This window comes from Staurois parvus, unplaced genomic scaffold, assembly GCF_062004578.1.
Source record: "Staurois parvus isolate SC_StPar_1 unplaced genomic scaffold, SC_StPar_1.0 ptg000424l, whole genome shotgun sequence".
In the NCBI taxonomy this organism is placed as follows: Eukaryota; Metazoa; Chordata; class Amphibia; order Anura; family Ranidae; genus Staurois; species Staurois parvus.
This window is the reverse complement of record NW_028318220.1, coordinates 969,517-982,603: the sequence shown is the minus strand read 5'-3', so window position 1 is coordinate 982,603 and position 13,087 is coordinate 969,517. Positions and strand designations below refer to the sequence as shown.

The window sequence follows — 13,087 nt, the reverse complement described above, 5'->3', positions numbered from 1 at the left end:
AGTACATTAACAGAATGGTGATTATTCTTGAGACCAGATGGATGGACCCTTCCATTGAACGCTCTATCATTCCCCATTCTCTTATCTTATTCAGTCCCTTCTTCGTCCTTCCACTAGACCTCTGTTGTTTTCAACTTCAGAAGAGGAAAAGTGCACTCTACAAATTGTAATTTGTGACCCACGAAGGGATTTTCCTGGTATGGCCACGCCTCACTGGCTTGGACCCTGGGTTAGCACTAGGCCTGCTCTACCCCCCCCCCCCCCCTTTTTTTTTTTTTTTTTTTTTTTCCCCTCTTGAATAAAGTAAAATGGCCAACCAACAGGACTCTTCAGCCTGTAACTGGTGGATGTTCTAATAGCTGTTTGCTATTCCTAGTGGATTGTCATTTATTTTATTCTGTATACCACTGTTTTTGCAGTATTACGATTACACTCCAAAGACATGCTGGTAGGCTAATTGGCTCCTGTGTAAATTGGCCCTAATATATGTATGAATGTAAGTTAGGAACCTTAGATTGTACGCCCCTTGAGGGTTAGGGACTGATGTGAATGTACAATATATATGTAAAGCACTGCGTAAATTGACAGCACTATACAAGTTCTTGTAGTAATTATGGAATTTGAATATATGCCATACTTTTCAATAAAAAAAAACCAGTATGGTAGAGTCCTTCTGTTTTGCAAGGGATCCATAGGACATCAGGAGCCCTTTGTGTTATTTCACATAAGGGTCCCAATTAAACATATTTTGCCAATGCTTTTTTTGATCCTAGCTACTTAACAAAAAGATTTCTATAGACTTGCCTGATGACTGGGCATTTAATCTACATTAATCTGCTAGTGATCATTCCCCTACCTATCTTCAATACGCATTTTTTTTTTTTTTCCCCCATCCTTCACAATTCTAGAACTTGCTTCTCATGTATACAGCACCTCACTCACTGCCCTCGAGATTGCCAATCACTTCAAAAACAAGATTGACACAATTCGCAGGGACATCGCCGCTGCTCAGACTTCCTCCCCACCTATCTCCTCTCACACAGCAACCCCCTCAACACCCCTCTCCCATGGCCTCACTCTCTTCATACCTCCGCCCCACCTAACATCCTTCACACTGAGGCCCCCTCAACACTCCACTCCTTCGACCTTACTACCACTGAGGAGGTCACTAAGGTCTTCTCTGAAGCCCGCCTCACCACCTGCCCCCTCGACCCTGTCCACTCACAACTCCTATGACCTCCCTCACCCACATCTTTAATCTCTCCCTCTCTTCTGGCGCATTCCCCTCCCCTCCGATGCACGCGCACATCACTCCCATACTTAAAAAGCCCTCCCTGGACCCCACTGACCCGAACAACCTTAGACCCATCTCCCTGCTGTCATTTACATCCAAACTCCTTGAGCGCTTAGTATATAATTGCCTAAGCTCCCACTTCAACGACCACAACCTCCTCGACCCCCTACAGTCCGGCTTCCGTCCCCTACACTCCACCAAAACTGCCTTACTCAAACTCTCCAACGAACTTCTAACCACCAAAGCTAATGACCACTATTCATTGCTCCTACTCCTCGACCTCTCCGCAGCTTTCGACACAGTTGACCACCCCCTCCTCCTCAAAAAACTACACCCCCTTGGCCTCAGACTCCACTCTCTCCTGGCTCTCGTCCTACCTATCACAACGTTCCTTCAGCATTACCTATAACGCTACCACCTCCCCCTCACTCCCCTGTCTGGGGTCCCTCAAGGCTCTGTTCTCGGGCCCCTTCTCTTCTCCATCTACACCTCCTCCCTTGGCCAACTGATACTCTCACGGCTTCAACTACCACCTCTATGCCAACGACACGCAAATCTACCTTTCGACCCCTTGCCTCACCCCCTCAGTCTCCGCCCGTATCACCCACCTACTGAACGACATATCAGATTGAATGTCGTTCCACTTCCTTAAACTGAACCTCTCCATAACTGAGCTCCTAGTTTTCCCTGGTCTTCTCCTCCCATGCCCGCCTCCAGGACTTCTCCAGGGCATCACCCATCCTCTGGAACTCCCTACCCCAATCCATCAGACTATCACCTACTCTCCTCTCCTTTAGGTGCACCCTGAAAATCCACCTCTTCAGGGAAGCCTACCCCGCCCCCTGCTAACTATCGACCTCCTCCATTCTTCCTACCACTCCATCCCCCACAGCTTTTCCTCCCGTACCACTATCCCCTCCCTCCTAGATTGTAAGCTCCAAGGAGCAGGGCCCTCGAACCCCTTGTGTATTGAATTGTATTGTTATTGTACTATCTCATGTATTGTCTCCCATTGTAATGTACAGCGCTGAGCGACCTATTGGCACTATATAAATACTGTATAATAATAATATAGAATGGTGCTGCTTGACAATGATGCTGATTTCAGACCTGGCAGGTTACACTGTAGGTTACTGGTAAGTAAATGAAATGGAATCTATCTTTTGATTACTGGCTATCTTTGTGGGCAGAAGGTAATGGCTTGGTTCATTAAAGCCCTGAAACCACCTTTCTAAGAGTGTTTATTCTATAGTGGATTATCACAAGAAGTTTAACCTCATGCTCCACTCATTGCATACCCTAGATTAAGGTTCTTTTAACAAGCTCCAATTGTACACTGTTCTTCATTTGTGAAACACATGAGCTTAACCTTAGGATAAACTGCTTTAGCAATGGCATGTCAAAACCTTTTATTAAAGTCCCTGCAGATCTGTGCCAAATCAGTGAGCTGTCAGGATACTTGGCTCCCGGCCTGTGCAGTCATTTCTGTGGACCTTTTCTAATTCAGTTTACGTGGAGGGAGTTGGATGGATTGTTGATTTTGGAAAGGGAAGTGTAAAAAGAAAGCTACCGTGTCCTTTTTTTTTTTTTTTTTTTTTTTTTTTTTTTTTTTTTTCCTGGGCCGTAAGGGATTTGAAAGGCGTAATCTTGACACTGTCATAAATAGATTAAAGTGGCCTATGAGGGAGTCTGTCTGTCCCTCCTGACCCAGCTTGCACTACATCAGCGGCAATATTCTGTGCCAAGCGAGGCATTAGCTGTTTTACCTACCAATAGCAGGCATAGTGCAGAACAATGCACAGTATATCATTTCTAATTTGGACTCATTTTTGTATAACTTGTTGAGACGATTTCTGTTACACATTCTTTCAAATGTACATTGTTTTTGCTTTCAACCTGCCAATTCTGTCCAGGAAACAGTGCAGCTGTGCTATAGTCCAAAATCTGCTCATATTTTGTGGGGTTTTTTTTTAAACCTTTTCTTTTCTTTTATTTTTTAATGATTTTTTTTTTCTAGTACTCTTGCTGTTTTCTTGGTCAAATTTGGCTTCATTGTACTTTTTTTTTTTTTTTTTTTTTTTTTTTTTTTTTACCATTATTATTTTTCTACATGTACTAGTTGGCTGTGAGCAATTTCAGGCTTGGTGTTTTTTTTTTTGGTTGTTTGTTTCAAAATGTAATGTCAATTGGTGTGAAGTTTTAGCTTGTATAAATTGTCCTGTCTTTGTCCTTTTTTTTTTTTTTTTTTTTTTTTTTTTTTTTTTATCCCAATATGTTGAGTTCAATGGCATGCAGTGGTAGCCTGCTTACTGCTAATGAGAGATCAGTACCTTTTGCCTGATGGAATTTTCCATTCACCATCTGTGGAGATTAGCTGATGTTTGGAGTTTAGGGATGCGACGATTAACTCATGTTGATGAAAAGAACCTCACTGGCTACGTAAAAGCATATGGTCCCTGATGGAGTCCCTTAACTATTTTTAAAGCTGAACTCCAGATATGATCCTAATTGCATACTTACACTGATTCAAATTGGATCAATGTACATATGAATATTCTCCCACTTGGAAAGCTGTCAATCACTGTAGTTAGTGCTGCTACAGTGAAGGCTGCGATCTTTCAGCTCCTGTGCCGAATGGCAACAGGATATCCTGTGCATTGCATTGACATCTGGTTACATCCGTTGCATTACACTAAACTGCATACATGTTGCATTTTAGTGCAACACAGGTCAACTCGGCGTTATGGTGTGGGCAGCACAGTGGCTAAATGGTTAGCACTTCCGCCTGGCAGTACTAGGGTCGTTGGTTCAAATCCCAACCACGGCACCACCTGCCTGGAGTTTGCATGTTCTCCCTGTGCCTGCGTGGGTTTCCTCCGGGTACTCCGGTTTCCTCCCACACTCCAAAGACATGCTGGTATGTTAATTGTATCCTGTCTAAATTGTCCTTAGTATGTGTATGTATGAATGTGAGTTAAAGACCTTAGATTGTACACCCCTTGAGGGTTAGGGACTGATGGGAATGTACAATATATATGTAAAGCACTGCGTAAATTGACAGCGCTATATAAGTACCTGGAATAAATAAATAGGACACATTGGAAATGTTAGTTGTTCTGATGTCATTCCATTGATCTGAGTTTTACAATTGCGCTAAAACACAGATAAACGCACTGGTGTGAATTGGCCCTTATTGTTTACAACTGATGATGTTTCTTTTTAATTCAGTTTAGAGGCAGATTTATTGTATGCAATTGGCATAGTAAATTGGCCACTGTTGAATATGAACATAGGTGTTGGTTTAAAAAGTGGTGCTTTTATGCTCTGTAAATGATCTGAGGCATGCGACGTCCGCTCTTAAAGCAAAGGCAAAGAAAGCATGCTTTGTGTTCCTGACTCTATTAAATGAGCCCATGTGTTAAATACAGTTTTTTAAAAATGATTCCAGTCCAGATAAATATCACCACAAACTTTGGATGTGAACTGAACGTGGTCTGATCTGGCTGTTTTTTTTCACAATTGTGCTGCCAACCCAAAAGTTTCTGAGGTCTTTCTCTATTTTGTTGGTTGCATGAATGGGTCCATCCACTAAGGTCGGACTCAGGCATGAGCATAGATATTATAGGTATATGGACATCAGGTACTTTTCTAAATGATTTGAAATTATTGACAGGGTGGGTCCTTCACAGTTGGGATTGTTTTTCTCCGGAAAGGCTGCTGTCTGGTCTGGGTGTCTACCTAAAGGACTATTGCTACCCGCTTAAATGGGTTAATCAATGATGTTTTCCTCAGGTCAAAGTGCCATTTCCATTCTTAGTGATGTATACAAATCCTGAGACACAATGCATGTCTTAAGCCACTCCTAGATGGATTGAAATTTGGCATGTTCAACAGCTAAATTTTGATCGATGTCTGCGCACTGTGCGTATGCAGAAGTCGATTGCCATTCTTTTCTATGGGGCCCATTTACACTCATGCGCTGGGGAAAATACAGAGGTGCTTTTTTGCCCACCTTAAGTTTTAATGGCAGCACATTAAAAATTGGGATGCAAAGATGTGAAACCAGCCCTACTGCTTCTTCTGCTTGTCTATGGGTCTGCCATTCTACTCACAGCAGTGCACCATTGTTTGTTTGGACAGTATCTCTAATGAGCTCTGAAAATGAAAAATCTGAGTGGTGCTATTTAAAGCTTTCTATTGGATAATCTACAACTATATTAAACTATAACAAAAAAGAGCTCGCATGTAGACTTGTAAAGGTATGTCAGTTACCCTACTTTATAGTAGAACTGGAGAAAAAGTTTTTTTTTTTTTTTTTTTTTTTTTTTTTTTCCCCTTCTCTGTCACCCAATAGGGAGTTTACCCTTCACTTCCCCCTCCTCATAGCCACAAGAAGTAAGCAGAAATCCTTTCGGGAGTGAGGAAATTACTGGTGTTCCCATTCCTGTTCTAGACATTTTTCGATTTTTCACTTTCCAGGCACTGTGATAAGTCACCAGGGCAAATAGAGAGGGTGAATCTCCCTAGTGGGGGGACCAGGGTTACCAACTTGCAATAAAACTTAGACTGTTTGAAAATCATTGATTTTTACAACTGTCTATAAATATCAGGGACTGAATTTGTCATGCAGTGTTGACTTTTGTAAGTGCAAACCAGTCAAATTACATGTTATGGGTATTGTCATTGTTTCCATATTGTGTTTATACTGTTTAAATATTGATTGTCCTAGTTTTTAATGTAATTTTTCAGGTTGTCCATAAAAAAAAAAAGTGAGTCCGTAAATTTTCCATCTTTTGTCAGCAAAAAATGCTGCGGGGGTCTAAATCAGTATCTAATGTAGGGAAAAAAATTGTCTACAGCTATACTTTGAATACTACAGAATACATGCTCACTAAAAACACTTTTTTTCTATTTGACCTTTTTAGATCAGGAATGGATAGATGTCTGAAGCCAGGAAGTTGTAGGTAGTTTTCACATGTGGTAGTGGAAGCACACAGAGTCCCTTATGACTCCAAGAATAGGAAGTCCAGGAACCTGTTAAAATGTATTTGTTTTCCATCTTGTCGGTCAGTAGATCGAGGGTCTGGGCTTGCTTACCTGCCATCCCAGAGCATCAAACAGAGTGCAATGCGGAGGGACTACTTGTAAAGTTGGAGCTGTAGTAGGAAGCAAGAGCTGCATAATCTGATGCCTCCTCTGTAGTGCCGGCTCCTGTCCATGTGGAATGATAGCAACTGCACTCCACCACTTATCCCTGCTAGCAGTCTCCAGAGTGGTGCTAGTAGCAGGAATGTAGAGATCTCCAGGTCAGTGTGAAGCAATACACTGGACATAATGGCATAAGGCTGCTTTCACACTGATGCGATATGAGTAAATCGCAGTGCAGCATACCTGCAGCTGTTCTGTGGGTTTTCTGCCCTTAGCCATAGACTTCTATTATATTCTGCAGGTGTGGCGCACTTTCTGAAAGCACACCAAAACTCATGACTGCAGGAGTTTTGGTGTGCTTTCAGAAAGTGCACCACACCTGCAGAATATAATTGAAGTCTTCTGGCAAAGTACAGCTAACCCAGGAAAGTTGCAGATGCACTGCACTACACTCGTGGTGCAGGTAGACCGCAGCACATCCATGTGAAAGCAGCCTTATAGGGGGCTCAGAACAGTAAGGTGTGTACACATGTTGCATCTGCAGCAGGAGTTATACACCTTGTCATGATTGGTGGGTGTAGCACCTGCCACGCATCACCCATTCAAGTGAATGAGGCCATTCTGCAAGTGCCCTGCAACCTTGTGCAGTACAGCAAACAAGGGGTTAAAGCAAGCAGCATTGTGTTGCTTTCTCACCACCTAATTTAACCCTTTAGACCTCACAGAAGCATGCAGTTGCTGGGTGCTTGCAGAATGGCCCTATTTACTTCAGTGGGTAATGATTGGCAGGCGGTAGCACCCTCCAAAAGCAACAGGAGGTTTAATTCCTGCTGAAGCATGTGTATACCTTTTTGGCTGCTGCCTCAGCAGCTAAAGGGGTTAGGGATTGGGGTTGGTAAAACCGCGACTCAACTGCAGGGTTTTATCACCCCCCAACTTTGCGTGTGAACGAGCCGTAAGGGTGCTACTGTCGAATGCAACTAACAGCTCATTTACAAGTGCAGCAGGCACTGCTGCTCCTCTGAAAACTGATCCAAGAGTGTGTGACAGGTGGTGAGGAAGCGATATGTTGGCTCATCACCACCTGATTTAAACCCATGACTGCCATGCAATGCATGCAATTGTGACACAGTAGTGCGGCAATCAGAGGTTTAAATCGGGTGGGAGGTGGTGACACTGGGCCCGTGATCTTTGACTTCTCCCATGTTCTTCAGGAAGGTCTCCACCTCTTTACTGTTGCCTACCCCTGGTTTAAATGTTAATGTTACTTGCACTGATGAGCTTTCTTTCATAAACCAAATATATTGTTAATATAAACATTTTTATATTTGATCTTTTTTCTTTCTTTATCTAAGGTTTGACATCTACCGGAAGGTGCCCAAAGATCTCACACAGCCAACTTACACCGGAGCCATCAGTGAGTAATTCTTTACTTGGAGCTTTTACTACATCTTTTTTTCAGGGAACTATAAAGCTGGAAAGAACCTTCCTGGGTTGGATCCATTCAGGGGCAAAGTGACATGTTCTTTTTCTAGGCCACTGCCTCCACCCATTGACATTCTCTTTTGCTGCACTCCCTACTGCTCCTTTCACTTGCACAGGGGCTGAGAAATGCTTATTACTTTCAAGCATGTAGAAGCAGGTGTCCTCTGATTCATCCTAGGACGTAGTACCTAGGCCTAAGGGGACAATAGTCAACCTTCAGCACTGTCACATAAAGGAGGAAGCAAGTCCTTAACCTTGTATCTGCTCACTGACGTTAGGGATGCACCAATACCCTTTTTTGATCGGCGAGTACTTTTGGTCAAGTACTCGCCGATACAGAGTACTGATACTTTGCGTTTTGATTTGCGTCAATACAAAAAGTATGGATACAAAATGTATGGATGCAAAATGCAGTGCAAAGCATGCAATTTGAACAGGAATGCGATTCCTGTCCCAACCCCTTGTGGTTTCCCCACTGCTCCTGTGTGAACCGAGGCTTGTCATAGCCCGAGTTCACACAGGAGAGGTGCGGGATCCCATGCTGAGCAGAGGGAGGGAGAGAAGGGTGTGTGGGGATGTATACCTTGGTGTCGGCCATCAGGTGGATGATAGAGGCAGATTAAGCGGCAATGATCTGGATTCTTAGCTGTAGAATTCGGTCTGCGATTTTGCGCTGTTTTTCCTTCCTCCCACTTGCGGTTGCAAGTAGAGGGCTTTCTCTTCTCTCTTTGCAGGGATGACATTACGGCTAGATGGTCCTTTCAGTCATCCCTGCAAGGATTGAAACCCACGGGGATTTCAAACCCCAGCAGCTTTCCCTCTTTCCTGCAGCAGAAAATCTGGAGCATTGCTGCTTAATCCGCCTCCATCCTCCGCCTGATGGCCGACACCAAGGTATGCAACCCCCACACGCCCTTCTCTCCCGCTCAGCATAGGATCACTGCAGTGAGGTTTTGCGCACTGCTTCTGTGTGAAATCAGGCTATGATATGCCTTGGTTCACACAGGAGCAATGGGGAAACCGCATGCAGTTTGGACAGGAATCGCATGCTATTCTTTGCGGTGCAATTTGCGTCCATACATTTTGCATTGTTGCAAATCGCATCGCAAAGTATCGATTTCGGGTATCCGGAGCATTTTCACGAGTACTCATGAAAGTACTCAGTATCGGCACTGCAGTCCGTATTGGTGCATCCCTATTGGAAATAGGGCTTTCACAAGTGACAGAGCAGCTAGGGAGTGCAGGAAAGGTAGTAGGAATCCTTGAGGGGGTCCCCAATCAAATATTTCTGTCACTTTATCCTAAATATGCAAAATTATAGATTCTCTTTAAAGCTGAAGGAAGTGAGGAATAAGGTAAGTGCTTGTTACAATTCCTTTAGACAAAAAAAGCATATAATCCCTGCAGGGGGGGAGATGAAATTTTAGCGATTTTTTTATTCTGAGGTTCAGCCCTTTTTTCCTTTTGCAAAAAGCTAATAAATTTTTTTTTCTGAACATGAGAAAACTGATCTCTGCTTAAAATTAAATTCACATTCCAGTCACATGTCTCTTTTCCCTGGCTAGGACATTTCTTCCTGGTATTTATTTTTTTTTACATCAGAACTGATTTGCACAAGACTGATATCTGAACAATGGCCTCCTTGTGTCGTGTATATTAATCTTTCAGGTTGTGCTTTCCCGTGGCCAAGAACAGCGATTACTGAGAGTGACGTAGTAACTACTGTTTAAGGAAGAGCGTGTGCTTTTTTTCTTCTTTTTTCTTTTTTTTTTTTTTTAATCTAAAAGCAAACCTTCACAAAGATGTATGTATGTGTTTTTTTTTGTTTTTTGTTTTTTTTTTTTACTAGCTTTTTTTTTTTAATAAAAAAAAAAAGTGATCCTACTAGTTCCTGACAAATCTAGGGGCCAGCATAATCATTTTAGAGATTCCTATCTTCAATCGACTTTGAAAAAGTTCCTGCACTACTTTTGGTGCGACTTCACTCTCTAGCAATCAAAATGCATTAAAGTTGCACTCCAAAGCCACAATGGAAATTGTGTGATTTTTGAATTCGCACAAGTGTGAACAAAACCTAAATTTGTTTGGGCCAAGCCTACCCGATTACCATTCCAGAACAGCTGCTGTGTGTGCTGTAATGAACAGTAGTCACATTAGCTACTTACAGTAAGCAGTGCTGTGTTCCGGCAGCAGAACAAGCAACTTTTGTCTGCTGCTGGATTTAAAGAGTCGGGCTGAGTGCTTCTCCAACATTCAGGAGAAGCTTTGTATGTTTTCAGTGAATACAAGGCTTCTCCTGATTGGCTGAGGTAGAGAGGCGGGGTGTGAAAATTTTCACCTCGTCCAATTCGAGGAAGCCTTGTATTCATTATTTAAAAATACAAAGCTTCTCTTAAATAGCAAAGAAGCACTCAGCCCGACTCCTTTCTTAAGTTCCAGCAGCAAAGGGAAAGTCGCCCATACTGCTGTTGGAAGTCAGTAGTGCTTACTGTATGTACTGAATTACAGTCCATTATAGCATGCGCACACACAGTGGCTGCATTTTTCTGAATATATCAATACTTTAATGTCCATAGTCTGGGCACAGATAATAAATGATTACTATACTTTCTTGCAGAACTGGGCAGGGCTGAGCCACAACAGATTTCTGAAATATGTTCCAGACTTTATCAGATAGCATCAGCAGTCTTTCTCTTAGGAAAAGAACTTAATGGCTGAAAAAAATCATTCCCACTCAAAAGATTAAAGCTGAGGTCTGGGGCATATTACCCAAAGTTACCCTTGCAGTGGAGCTCCCCCAGCACTGCAAGGGTTAAATGCCTTTTTTCTGTACAGGAGAACATTAAAATAAAAAAAACAAAAAGCAGTTATGCTTCACTTATCACTCTCTCACTTGAGAGCCAGCGCTTTGTTCTTCTTTCCAACGCTTTGGGTTGTCGGTCTGGTGTCATTGTTTCTAGTGCAGGACTGCTGGTCCTGCATTGTACCTGATGACATCAGAGTACCTGAAAATGATAGAGTGCTAGTAGTGGCTTTGGAGGACCGGTTGCACAGAGCAGAGGATGGGGGGGGGGGGGGGGGGGGGGTGAGGTATAAGGTAAAGTGCTTCTTGATTTAACCCTTGCAGTGCCCACGGCTATGTTCCCTGGAGTTTAGCTTTATCTTATGCCCGGATAGTCATGTTCTGCTGCTCGTCTTACACCAAATGGCCTCTGTATGTAGTCCTGCATGTTTGTGTGCCCTTTAGTAGAAGGAGAGATCTAACTGCAGTCTGGTCATTTTTGTAAATTTCATTAGTTTTTAGTGAGTTGTTAATTAAAGTGCTCCTCCCTCCTCCTCCTCATGTTTGTTTTTTTTTTTCCCCCAAAAGAACAAGCTTTTCTACAAATGTATCAGTTAAGACAAACCATTTACCACTGACAAGGGTGCTCACAATGTCAGAATTTATATATTTTATTTTTTAAAATTTATTTTAGATACTTATATAGCGCCGTCAATTTACGCAGCGCTTTACATTATTATTATACAGGATTTATATAGCGCCAACAGTTTGCGCAGCACTTTACAATATAAGGGAGACAGTACAATTACAATACATTTCAGTACAGAAGGAATAGGAGGGCCCTGCTCGTGGAGCTTACAATCTAAAGGAAGGGGGAGATGATACAAAAGGTGATAGCTGCGGGGGATGATCTGGCGGAGGTGATTCAAGTACAGTTCTTAGGTGGAGGTGGGGTAGGCTTCCCTGAAGAAGTGAGTTTTCAAAGATCGCCTAAAGACAGACAGGGTGGGGGCTGACCGGACATGCTGTGGTAGGGAGTTCCAGAGGATGAGAGAGGCTCTGGAGAAGTCCTGGAGGCGAGCGTGGGAGGAGGTGATGAGGGAGCTAGAGAGGAGGATATCATGGGAGGAGCGGAGTGGGCGATTTGGGCAGTATCTGTGAATGAGGTATATAATGTATACATATATATAGTACATTCACATCAGTCCCTAACCCTCAAGGGGTATACAATCTAAGGTCCCTAACTCATTCATATACAAGGGCCAATTTAGACAGGATCCAATTAACCTACCAGCATGTCTTTGGAGTGTGGGAGGAAACTGGAGTATCCGGAGGAAACCCATGCAGGCACAGGGAGAACATGCAAACTTCAGGCAGGAGGTGCCGTGGCTGGGATTCGAACCAACAACTCTACTTCTGCCAGGCAGAAGTGCTAACCATTTAGCTTCTGTGCTGCTAAAGCCTTTATCCTGAAATGAACAAAAATTGTTACTGTAACTGCAGTGTGAGTTTGACTTCAATTTGTTAGTGTATCTAAATTTACTAGTACATCTAACATTGCCCTTCCCAGATTAACAATGCTGTTATCTAAAAGTGCTCCTTCATCCAGAGTGGAAGCATTCTAATTCAGGAGGTGTGTTACTGGCCAGGAGGTGTGTTACTGGAAAGTAAAAAAAGAAAACTAATGCAGCCACCACATCTAATGAATGGTAAGCTGCAATATATCACCTTTTTGGTTTTGGGTTTAATACCACTATAAGTAAAAATGAGTGAACATAAAATAATTGTACGGGTGTCACTGTTGTAACAAGCTCAGCTCTTATTTTTTTATAAACATTAGGAGAACCTCTAACATTCGCCACTTGTGACGTGTCAAGTACTGCTAAAAGGACCTTGCTTAGTGGCACACAGAGCAGATTGTTACCATTCTGATAAACAAGAATGATCCTTGTAAAGTCTGCTGGAAGGAAGAGACCTAATGAAGTAAAGCTGTTTTACCCTGAGAGCGATCAGTTCATGTCCCTCCTGCCTACTGCCACTCTGACCACCTGCTCTGACAGTCTGCTCAATCCACTACTTAAGACGTTTAAAGAGCACTGATCCATGGGGGAGCTTTAATGCAAATAAACGTCACATGGCAAGCAGCTGTTGAGCAACTAACAAGCAGGATGGATTGTATTCTTCCCATATCCCAAGCTGGTTAGTAATGCAGAAAAGGGAACACCGGTACCAGCAAACAGTCATATGAACCCATATGATCCAGCACTGGCTGTTATTGTGTCAGAGTTTGCCTTTACTTGTTTGTCTATGCATTGTGTAAGTTTTATCTCCTCTGCTGTTCTGTATACTAGAATCCTACAACATACAGTATTTATTTT

The 13,087-nt window shown here is 42.8% G+C and overlaps 1 protein-coding gene across 1 annotated transcript in view; it reads left to right on the top strand.

Moving 5' to 3' along the window:
• The window catches only part of ERGIC1 (endoplasmic reticulum-golgi intermediate compartment 1), a 138,865-nt gene that overhangs the window by 41,408 nt on the left and 84,370 nt on the right, over window positions 1-13,087 (top strand). The window contains exon 2 of the mRNA XM_089687392.1: window positions 7,798-7,859. Within this exon, the coding sequence (XP_089543518.1) occupies window positions 7,798-7,859 (62 nt within the window). The remainder of the gene's footprint in view (window positions 1-7,797; window positions 7,860-13,087) is intronic.